The sequence below is a fragment of the Fusarium vanettenii genome (assembly GCF_000151355.1).
Source record: "Fusarium vanettenii 77-13-4 chromosome 6 genomic scaffold NECHAsca_20_chr6_4_0, whole genome shotgun sequence".
NCBI classification, from domain to species: domain Eukaryota; kingdom Fungi; phylum Ascomycota; class Sordariomycetes; order Hypocreales; family Nectriaceae; genus Fusarium; species Fusarium vanettenii.
In genome coordinates, this window is record NW_003315865.1 from 393,281 (window position 1) to 404,773 (window position 11,493).

The following is an 11,493-nucleotide window of genomic DNA, read 5'->3' on the forward strand; positions in this document are numbered from 1 at the left end:
TCAACTTAAGGGACGCTCAGACAGCTCCACACTGCTTTTTCAGTGGAGGTTGCCCCTCTGAGGAGAGTCCCTCCAGCGGCCTCCAGTCGCTCTGCCGCCGGGCGAGCACCAGTGTCGTCATTTCAACCAACAGCACTCAGCTCGCATCCATAGCGCGGGTTCCAACCCTTTTACAGGTGCCCAGCAGGCACCGAGATTATCAAGTGTGCTGTGCAGCGATCAGCAGCATCCACACGCATAGGGAGGGTTGAAAGAACTCTCCAGGATGCCGGGGTTCATCATCAAGCAGTCTCTGAGTGGCCAATAGCCCGAGCAAACACGCAGACTGTCTCGGGGAAGCCATCCTGGCATGTACGAGGTACATGAGAGTGGGGAGAGGGGAAAGAGGAGACATCCTGGCCATGAAGATCCACCCCCCTTCTCCGTGGGCGTGGCAGCATCTCTCCACGGGGGTGGGGATGGGGCATCATGAGCATGGCTCCCATGAGAGATACATGGGCATGGGCATGGGAACCTCCAAGCAACGACTCGGCTCGATAGAATGGATACACTCTGCCTCCACTAGCTGATTTCTTTTAGCAAGCTAAACTGGTCCAGTCAGGCCAGACTCTGGCCAAGACTCGACGCGGCGAGCGGGAGTATTGCCTCTTGATTCAACCTGGTGATAGGATGGATGGCTGAGCTAAGAAGTACTCTCGTACTATCGAGAGATGTTGGTGGCACTCTGTGGAGAGCTGTAATTAAGAGATTGCCTCTGTCTGGTCAACTGCTTCTGTACTCGATCAACTCGAGACCTGACCAGCAATGCAACCTCGCGTCGTGGACAATGCAGATGGAAACAAAACTTTGTTCTCCCAACCCTGGGCACAAGTTCTCAATTCGGCCAGGTGAACCACTCCTCTGGGTTTTTCGGTGTCCAAGTTTCTGGGATGGCCTCCTCCATCAGGACGACGGGCAAGGCCAAGAGAGTTAATTCCCGGTGTCAGCAGAGTGTCCCCGAGTACGACGCAACGCCAAGTCCTGGTCCGTACGATCTCAGACGTGCCGTGAAAGAAGATGACTGTGGTGTAGGTTGAACAAAGGGACAAGGGCGAGTTTTTGGAGGGTAAAAGTCAGAGAAATCGAAACTGCAGAATCGATCGAGAGTCGGGATTGGTTGGTCGACTCTGAGGTGTGCATGCCGGTGGAAGGATCCATGTCCCGTTGACCAGAAGAACTGGAAGTCAGCTACTTTTGCCCAAGGTACAATCCCTAGCGTCGCTGGCGGTGTGGATACCTCGTCACCGCGTAGTAGTCCCGAGTAGTGGAATGGAAGTGAAGTTGCGCTGCTCCCCACTCCACTCCTCCTTCAACGAACCCTCGTTCGGCATGGCCGCTGTCGCCGCCGTCACTCGAGTCTGTCTGCTTCCCACTCTAAACCTGCCTTTTGGTTTGTATACGCCCCCAGGGAAGGAGCCATGATGAACATGGATCCATCCGTTGTGAGCAACAGCAGGTACTGTACGCGGACTAGGGTCAGCTTGCTCTTGCCTTGCCTCCGCCCATGCGAGATTTTATTTAACATCTCCAAAGTCCGCTGCCTCTGCTCATGTCTTCTCTACCTCCTCCTTCAGCCCTTGTCCTCTCTCTTTTCTGGACTTCTTTGCCTTGATACCCAAGGCATTTTCCGATTGGTCTTGGTCTGCTTGCTTCATTGCTTCGCAGGCTCTTTCTCAATTGGACTTGAATCTTGCCTCGTTCTTCACTTGAACTTGACTTGATCCCCCAACAAGGACCACACTCCCACGATCCTACTTCGATTCTTGCCTCGCAAAGAGCGCAACCGTCAAGATGTCCGACGAGGAGAAGAATGTCTCCCCCGAAAAGTACTCGGCCGACGGCGTCGACGTCGTAACGGGTCACCCCTCCGATAATGTCGATGGCCTCCACCGTCTTCTCAACAACCGACAGATCCAGCTTATTGCCATTGGTGGTTCCATTGGTACGGCTCTGTTCGTGAGTATCGGTGGTGGTCTCGCCAAGGGTGGTCCTGCCGGCCTGTTCCTGGCTTACACTCTGTACTCCGGTGTTCTCGCCCTCGTGAACAACTCGATCGCCGAAATGAGCACATATATGCCCGTCTCTGGTGGTTTCATCCGTCTTGCTGGCCATTGGGTTGATGATGCCCTTGGTTTCATGGCTGGTTGGAACTTCTTCCTATACGAGGGTCTCTTGATTCCCTTCGAAATCACCGCCATCAACCTGGTGCTGTCATATTGGGCGCCCAACATTTCGAACCCTGGCCCTACTGCCGGTCTCTGTATCGCTGTCATCATCCTCTATGCGTAAGAACCCATGCCCCCATGATCAATCCCGACTTTCTTTATCGCTGGACGCGCCGTGGCTATGCTCCGAAACTGGGCACCCTCTGGCCGGCCGTCGAGTGAGATTTTCTCCACGCCTTGCCCGCAGATGAATATCGCATGCTAAACTATGTGTGAATGTAGTGCTCTGAACATCTTGGCTGTCCGCGCCTACGGTGAAGCCGAATTCTGGTTGTCTGGTGGCAAGATTATTCTTATTCTGATACTCTTCTCCTTCACCTTCGTCACCATGGTCGGAGGAAATCCCCAAGGCGACGCTTATGGATTCCGTTATTGGAGCAACCCCGGAGCCTTTGCCGACGTGTACGGTACAGACGCCCTCGGTCGTTTTGAGGGTTTCCTAGGTGCCCTCTGGAGTGCCATCTTCACCATCGTCGGTCCCGAATACATCTCGATGGTGGCTGCCGAGGCTAAGCGACCCTCGATTTACATCAAGGCTGCCTTCAAGACAGTCTACTACCGATTCTGCTTCTTCTTCGTCACGGGCTCTCTCGCTGTTGGTATTGTCGTGCCCTGGAACTACGACAAGCTCCGGGCCATCTATGTCGACTTCACCGAGGGTGGTGGTGACGCTGGAGCCTCTCCCTATGTCATGGCCATGAACATTCTGGGCGTCAACGTTCTTCCCCACATTGTCAACGCCCTTATGATCACCTCGATTTTCTCGGCCGGTAACACATACACTTACTGTGCTACCCGTTCCCTGTACAGTCTGGCTCTTGAGGGCCGCGCCCCTCGTTTCCTGCGCAAGACCACCGCCCAGGGTGTGCCTATTTGGTGCTTCTGCGTGGTCATGATCTTCCCCATGCTCTCATTCTTGTCTTGCAGCAGTGGTTCAGCCGAGGTGCTCAACTGGCTCATTACTCTTATGACGGCTGGCGGAATCATCAACTATCTCGTCATGGGTATCACCTTCATCTGCTACTACCGAGCATGCCAGGCCCAGGGAGTCGACCGAACAAAGATGCCTTACTATGGCCGCTTCCAGCCTTACGGTGCCTACCTGGCTCTCTTCATCCAGGTCCTCGTCGTTCTCTGCTACGGCTACAAGTCGTTCCAGCCCTGGAGCGTCAAGGCATTCTTCCAGAACTACACCATGCAGATTATTGCTCCTCTGCTGTTCATCGGCTGGAAGGTTGTCAAGCGCACCCGCTGGCTCCGTCCTCACGAGGTTGATCTCATTTGGGAGCGCCCCATCATCGATGCCTACGAGAACTCCATCACGGAGCCTGCTGTGGGCTTCTGGACCGAAATGGCCCAGCTGGTTGGCCTCCGACGGAAGAAGTAAGCCTGTTCGAACTGAATTGGGCAGGACTGCGGATATGGAAACATGAATATGGGCTGGAGATACCATCTTGGGATGCAATGTGTACATGTTAATAGAACCAACGAATTGTTGGATGCAGAGCGGTTGGCTTGAGATTATACCCGAGATACGAATATTATGCTCTGTTGCCTGATTTCAAATCATGTTTAATGCCTCTATGTAATGTGATTTACAGCCTCAATTAACGAGCAAGAAGCGTGGTCTCATGCGATGTCTATCATGACGAGTTCCCCTTGTGATTCCAACATGTTGTCCCGCATCAGTGTCGGGCGTCCGCACTCCATCTTCTGCCAGCCGATGATGCTTGTTCTACAACACGGCCAATGATCCTCCAACGCCGATCCCGTGATCGGCAATATAAAGCGTTGCATCGATGCACCTTCCTATTGTGATGTTGATATTCAGTGACGTTGAAGTTGGAGGGTTGAATATCGTGGCTTGGAGGCGGGGGATGCAGATCGCGGGTTGACTTTACAAGGGGGGGGAGTGAGCAGTGTGTACATATGCGGCAGCAGGGGACGGGAAACCCATGCCAAGGAGAATTTTTTTTAAACAAGAGGCTCTACCTGCATGGCGTGGCTGCGCTTGGTGTTTTTCTAGAAACGGGGGAAGAAGAAACGGAGGGTAGGGTGTGAGGCCAAGAGCCTCTTCTGATAAGGAAACTGCTTCTTGATGGTTGGGTGTGGGGCAGACGAGGGTAGGGGAGGGGGGTGGAGAGTTGATAAGGTTTTGCAATATCTTTTGTCGAGACGATGTACATATCGTAAGGGGGGGTGGTATCGTGGAGATATCTCGGTGTCGATTTGTTGACTACGACGATGACTTCAAAGACACGGCTCCGTGGTGGTATTAGTTGAGGATGAAGACTTGCTTCCAGCCCATTTCATCTATGATCTACGTCTTGAACTTGTGGTACAACTGTTCAAGGTATCAGACTTTGACCGTCACCGAACCCGGGGCTTTCGGAGCATGCGGGGCCCGTTGACGCCAGAAATGTGGAGTTGTACGCCGGAGGATCGCCGGGGGCGGCGGTGATATTCACGGAGGAGTGGAGGAAGACTTGTGACTGTATGACACTATTGCAATTTATTCAGGAATTAGAAGTAGGAATACCGGCTCATCCCTTACTACTCACATCGCCAAGATAGAATGAGTCTCTGTGATCCAAGAGTTGGGGTAAAAATCTTGGCCAGCGATCAAAGCTTGGTGGTTTAGAGACTTTTCAAGCCTTCCAAGCCAAGGACCTCTTTTCTCCTCACTCTCGCCGAGACATTGGGGGTACACCATCTCAAAATTCCAAGCCAGGAACGAGGCGTGTTGCCAAGCTCACAATCCAAGGTAGAGAGTACTGCGCCATGTCAAGTATCCTCAGAAGAATAGACGGACAGCATTTCTCGTCTTTACTATTCAATAAACACCCCATCTCTCAATTGTTTATAAACAGATCCAGTACAGCAGCACTGTGTTCATTCACCACAGAGGATTTTGTTGTTGTTGGATAGATTCTCATGGGTGCTGGCCAGGCCCTCCTGGTGGGCAGTAAGCGATCGATTTTCAACAACCACTGGTGAGATGGCCGAGTTGGTTATGGCGTCAGGTTAAGGTCACCTTAACAACCTAAGATTCCTGATGGAGCAATCCTCCTGGGTTCGAGTCCCAGTCTCATCATCAAAGATTTCTTTTTTGCCGATTCTTGCTCTTTGTTATACACTTGCATACACACATGTGTTTTTTTGCTCATCGTCACTCTTCAAGCAGTATCTAGGTACTCAGTGAGATGTGCGTCGCCTGCGATCTGTAGCACATTCTTCTTTTGCCACAGAGGGCGAGGCTGCGGTCTCTTGTTCTCCTCCGTGTTGATATCAGGTTACTGAGATGAATGTAGATCGAGGCAGCAGCTCTGCCCTTGCACGAGTATCTCATCACTTCGAGTTTAACATACATAGTTGCAATCATGGCATAAACTCAGCCAAGGCCTCAACTCAACCAAAGTCTCAACTGTCTTCCAAGTCACTAACGTACCCGTACGGGTGATGCAGATTCAACATTAACACACTTCATTCATCATTCTAGATTGATCGTAATCAAGTCTATTTTTTGGCTCTATCTAATTGCCAGCCTCCAAAGCCACCAAGTCGAGGGCTCAACACGGTCGGGATCCTCCAATCCCACGCGTCATTCCTCGTTACTCCATGGTGGTCGTCTAACAGAGCAGTCCGTCTATCGGGAGCCCAAGTGTGCAGTCATCCATTACCAAGACGCACCCCTAACTTTTTTGATCAACGCATGACAAAGGAAATATGGTATGAGGTCATCAGAAACAAGTCGTCAACATGGTCGAGTATAGGTGTTGGGTATGTAGGATGCGATTACAGATCCTCCTCATCGCTGAACACCTCCTCACCACGCTTTCGGCGAGCCATACGCTCTGTAGTCTGGTTAGCTTCTGTCTTGACACGTCTTTGGTAATGTGGAATAACTTACCCTTCTTCTTCTTTCGGGCCTCAGAAGAGCTGAGCTTGGCCTTCTTCTTGGTGGAGACGATCTTGTTACCCATGGCATCAAACTTCTCCTCCTCATCACCGTCGTCGGCCTTGAGACGGGGACCAGAACCCTGGCCCTGGACCCAGTTGTGACCAGAAGGAGTCATCTTGCCGTCCATGACAGCCCAGACTTCCTCAGTCAAGTCCTTGGTGAACTCGGCAGAGTGGGTAATGATGATGACACCACCCTCGAAGTTCTTGAGAGCCTTGGACAGGGCACCGAGAGAGTCACGATCGAGATAGTTGGTGGGCTCGTCAAGGACGATAAGATGGGGTCGCTGCCAAGAGCAAGCAGCGAGCACAGTCTTGACACGCTGACCACCAGACAGACCACGCATGCGAGAGTGAGAGACAAGCTCAGCGTCGAGACCGAAGTTGGCGCAGTGAGCCTCAATCTCCTTTCGGACCAGAGGACGGAACTGACCAGAGGCGAGGGCCTCCTTCATATCAACATCAGCAACCATCTTCTGGTGAGAAGCCAGAAGCTCGTTACGGGGAAGCCAGGCGTTGTCGGCCGTCATCATGGGGACCCAGCGCTCGTTCTTCATGCCGACGTTCTCACCGAGGGCGAAAGAACACTCGTACTCGTAAGAGTTCTTGAACTTTCTTCGGCTGTTGATGCCAATGACACGTCGCTGAGAGCCCTCAACACGGAAGATCTTGTCCATGGCCTTCTCGTCGGCCTCGGTGATGATCTTGTTGGCGCGGTCCATGGTCTCACGATCCTCACCAGTCTGGAATCGCCACTGGATGTACTCGGAGGGAGTCTTGTCCAGGTGGTTATCAATGTGAGCGAAAGCGTGCTGCTTGATGTAGGCGATACGGATGTTCTCGTGCTGGTAGATCTCACCCTCGGTGGGGATGAGCTCACCAGTGAGGACGTTGATCAGAGTAGACTTGCCGGCACCGTTGGGACCGATAACGGCAATACGAGAGCCAAGAGAGCACTGGAAAGAGATGTCGGAGATCTGGGGCTTGGAGGTACCAGGGTACTGGAAGGACATCTTGGTGGCACGCAGGATGGCCTTGGCCTTGGTCTTGACACCCTCGAGGAAACCGGGCTCGGGGAATTGGAACTCGATCTCGGAGGCACCGAGCTCATAGTAAGATCGGGCAGAGGGGACACGCTGGACAAAGGCAGCCAGGTTACCACGGTAGCGCTTGAGCTTGAAGCGCTCGTAGTGAACGATGTGCTGGCAGACGTTGTCGAGGAAGCCAGAGTCGTGAGAGACGATGATGGAAGTGCAGGGGGAGTTGATGAGGTACTCCTCGAGCCACTTGACGTTCTTCACATCCAGATGGTTGGTAGGCTCGTCGAGAAGCAGAATATCGGGGGCCTCGAAGACGGCACGGCACAGGGCCAGCTTCATCTTCCAACCACCGGAGAGGGCAGTGATCTCACCAGTGATCATCTGGTCAGTGAAACCGAAGTCGTTGAGCTGCTTCTTGACGTCGTCCTCAGTGGTGGCGACACCAGCCTCACCAAGCTTCTTCATGGTCCAGTCAATGGTGGTCATCTCAGTATCGGCAGAGTCCAGGTCGTGCTCGACGAAGACAGTCTTGACCTCGCTCTGCTTGGGGAAACCCTCGACCTGCTCGTTGTTGATGGCGCGCATGAGAGTGGACTTGCCGGAACCGTTGGGACCGCAAAGACCGTAACGCTGGCCTCGCTTGAGACGGAGGTGAGTCTGGTTGAGAAGAATCTTGGCACCGTAGGCAAGAGAGAAGGTACAGTTGCAAAGATCCTCGCCCTCCTCCTCGTCCTCCTCGGCCTCAGCCTCGGCGACGGCACCGGGAAGGGTGGCCTTGCGGATGGACTCGACGAGAGACTCGGCACTGTCGATGCCAGAGATGACAGCGACGTAGGCCTTCAGGTTGTCAACCCAGATGGTGGACTCGGTCTCCTTCTCGTCGACGAGCTGACCAGCAATGGCAGCGATGTGCTCAGCAACGGGGCCCATCTTCTCAAGGTAGTTGGCGAACTTGGGGGAGATGGCAGCCTTGACCTTGGGGAGAACGACATTGATAGCACCGTCGTTGCGAGCCTCGGGAATGACACCGTCCTTGATGTCACCGACACGGGTGAGGGTGTCAAGGGCCTGCTTGGTCTTCTCACGGGCCTCGGGGTCAGCCAGGTTGTCGTAGTTCTTCTGGAGACCGGGCATCATCTTGGGCAAGAAAGGAGCAACGATGTTGGGGTCGTCGACGAGCTTGCACATGTTGTCGACAATGACAGCCGACTTTCGCTTGATACCAGTATCACGCTCAGCCAGACCACGATCCAGAAGAGGAACCATGAGGGCAAGAGTGGGCTCCTGGACCTCAGTGACGAAGGTGGTAGCACCGAGCAAGTGAACAGTCTCGGGGACGTTCTCGGGCTTGGCGATACACTTGATAAGCTCGGGAATGAAGCGCTCGATATCCTTGTTGACGATCAACTGGCAGAGCTGCTCCATGGCCTTGTAGGCACGCTCCTTGACCTCCTTCTTGGTGTCCCACATGGACTCGGAGATGACGGGAATGAGCTCAGGGACACGGTAGGCGAGCTGAGCGGGAGAGCTCTTGACGAGAGCATCGATGAAGTCGAGGGCAGCCATCTTCTCGGGCCACTTCTGAGCGGTGCGGATGGACTCCATAACGGCAGGGAGGGCAGCCTTGACAGCGTTGGCGTTGATGGCGCCAGCGATGGCGAGAACGGCGGCCTGAGCGGCATTCTTGACAGCGGTGATCTTGTCGCCAACGGCGGCAAGGACGTTGGGGAGGAGGACGACGAGGTAGGGCTCGACGGCAGCGGAGATCTCGGAGTGAGAAGCGATGGCCTCGATGGCAACGCAAGCCTTCTCACGGGCGACAGCGTCCTTCTTGCTGGCGAGCTGCTTCTTCAGGCCCTCGATGACCCTGCAACAAGTGGTGGTTAGCACTAAAATTCCCGCTAAAAAATTTTAATGGGCGCGAGAGGGGTGACCAGAAATGGGGCTAGCGCCCATGAAGGGTCGCCTTGACCAGAATCTGGCGGGGCAAGATTGGACAAGCGGCGAAGGAGGGGGAGGGGTAGACAGGCGGGAGATGCAGAGAAAACTGCCGCGGGCACAGGCCTGAAGTCCATGCACCATGCCACTAAGCCGCATCCCACACATCCCACGCATCGTAATGCAGAGTGAAAGCCAGGCGATGCCGGTTCCCTGGTGCAGGAAGTGAGGCAACGCGGGTGCGTAACGTTGCCCCGTGGCAGACATGTGAAATAAGCACCGTCGGAATGCTCGCCCAACGCTGCCCAAGGAGGATGAAATCAGAATTTTCAAGGGCAAACTCACTTGTCGGGGACAGCCTGGTCGCCAATGCGGCCGTTGATGAAAGAGGCCAGCTCGTTGGAAGACTCCTTGATATCAGCAGAGTCCTTGGACACGGTGAGCTTCTGGAAAAGCTCGTCCAGGACCTTGATCGACTGCTGGTTCTCGGTAGGCATCTTGTCGATGTTTTCGGTTTTTTCTTTTCTGGGGTATTAAGAAAGAGGATCGTCGGGGCCAACAGATATCGATGGAGGAGTCGATTCTGTCCTAGGCGGCGGTGACGATGGGAATTCCTCTTGGAGGGGGCGGGGTTTGTTCAGTGGAGGTGAGTCCGAAGAACAAACGAGCACGCGACAAGAAAGGAAGAGTCGAAGAGGTTCGTCTGGAGGGGGACGACCGTGGAGAGATGGAGGAGGAAGAAAAAGAGAGAGAGGGAGATGGAGGGAGGAAGAAGTCAAAAAGGAAGAGAGGGAGGGAAAAATCTGGAGCTTCTGCCACAAAGTTTTATGTGCCTCTCACTGCTCGCCTCCCAGTCCACAACTTTTTTTTTTTTTTCTCGCTGGGGTGGCGGGCAGAGGAGACCGCGGCCCAATCCCATTGGGGACCACCCACCAAAATTTTTTCCTCTGGCGCTGGGTTACCCCTCCACCCCTCCTTCCCTCCCTCCGTCTCAGTGCTCGACTCAGGCTTATCGGGTTTATCAGCTGCGGGCTAAACCTTTTTAGGTAAGTGGGTGAGGGCGGTGAAAGGCCGGGCCCCTGTGCGGCACCTGGCACTGAGGCCAAACGACGTCGCCCTTGGAACGGCTTGAGAAGCCCCCTGTGAAAGCTCCGATGCTAGACCCATGCACAAGTAATGCGCTTTGCAGGCGGTGATGCATTTTTTCGTCGTTGGGAGGCAAACCCAAGGATGTTGGTGAACCATGCCGAGAGAGAGATCAAGATCATATCATGGATCTGTATTGTTGCTTCTTATCATTACCTATGCCGATGCTGCCTTCTAGATTGCATCCTCAGCAGCATGTCTTAGTCTTGTGCTGTGCGAGCCACACTGATACTGCCTGGGCGGCTGCATATCTGACTGCGTTGGGCTTCTCCCTCCTCCCAATCCCAACCACGGATGTTGTCGGATGAATATTGGCATTGAAAAGGCTGGCAAGGCTCTCCCCTAAAAGTCAGCGGAGTATCGATCCAGTCTTTTCGCCCACCTGCGTCCGGGAGATATCCACTTCCCGCCGTCTCCATGACGAGCCGTTTGTCGCAGAGTGTTTCGATATCCTTGAAATTTTGATGCCCAGCTTTGCCATCTGCGGTTCCGTCTAGTGCCAGGTGCCCAGGCATGGACTCTCAGTTCTGACAGCTGGCCTCCAAGTCCGTTTGCTACCCCCGTATTCGTACTCCAGACCCCGGAGGCGGTTTCCGGGAAACTGGAAGACGGTGGCTTGACTCGCCACAAGTTGTCAGCCTCTGGAACTATTGCTTCGAGTCAGGGTGGCCGCCACGTTATCAGATTACGGTTCAACGACGCAAGGCGTGAAATTTTATCGACCCCGAGCACAGCGAGAAAAGGCTTGCTCGGGTAGTTGGTTCGGTTCAGATTTCTTCATCTACTATAAGGCGCTTACTTTACTTTTTCCAACTTGAACTTTCCCGTCAATTCAGGATTTGCCCCGGCGTTGGTTGACTCGTAGCCCAATCTAGTCGACCAGGCTCTCCCCTCCATGGATCCATTAGCACGGTGTACATCCCCTACCTGCAATTTTCCCGCGCTTGCAGCTCGCGAAAAATGCTGCACACTTGAAGACTTCAAGGGTCATGTCAAAAATAAACCGGGCGGTTACAATATCTGGCAACTGCGAAAATGCATCGAGTATTATGTCACTCACCCTAGTTGCGCTTTTTTTCTTGCCCTCTACCCACCCTGTTGTGTGGTTGAGGTTCGCATAAAGCAGGTAGAGATGCCTTAGGCCT

At 53.8% G+C, this 11,493-nt stretch overlaps 2 protein-coding genes across 2 annotated transcripts; one reads left to right on the forward strand and one right to left on the reverse strand.

Annotated features, from left to right (window-relative positions):
• The first annotated feature begins 1,624 nt into the window (after positions 1-1,624).
• On the forward strand, positions 1,625-3,830 carry NECHADRAFT_70094 (uncharacterized protein). Its single transcript, XM_003044636.1, has 2 exons — positions 1,625-2,324; positions 2,487-3,830. The coding sequence occupies exons 1-2, from the start codon at positions 1,831-1,833 to the stop codon at positions 3,649-3,651; spliced, it is 1,659 nt and encodes a 552-aa protein (XP_003044682.1). The 5' UTR covers positions 1,625-1,830; the 3' UTR covers positions 3,652-3,830.
• A 1,931-nt stretch (positions 3,831-5,761) lies between these two features.
• Positions 5,762-9,699, reverse strand: NhEF3 (uncharacterized protein; the record flags this gene model as incomplete). The annotated part of the gene is made up of 3 exons (XM_003045048.1): positions 5,762-6,118; positions 6,175-9,131; positions 9,548-9,699. The coding sequence occupies 3 exons, from the start codon at positions 9,697-9,699 to the stop codon at positions 6,060-6,062; spliced, it is 3,168 nt and encodes a 1,055-aa protein (XP_003045094.1). The 3' UTR covers positions 5,762-6,059.
• Positions 9,700-11,493: the final 1,794 nt, after the last annotated feature.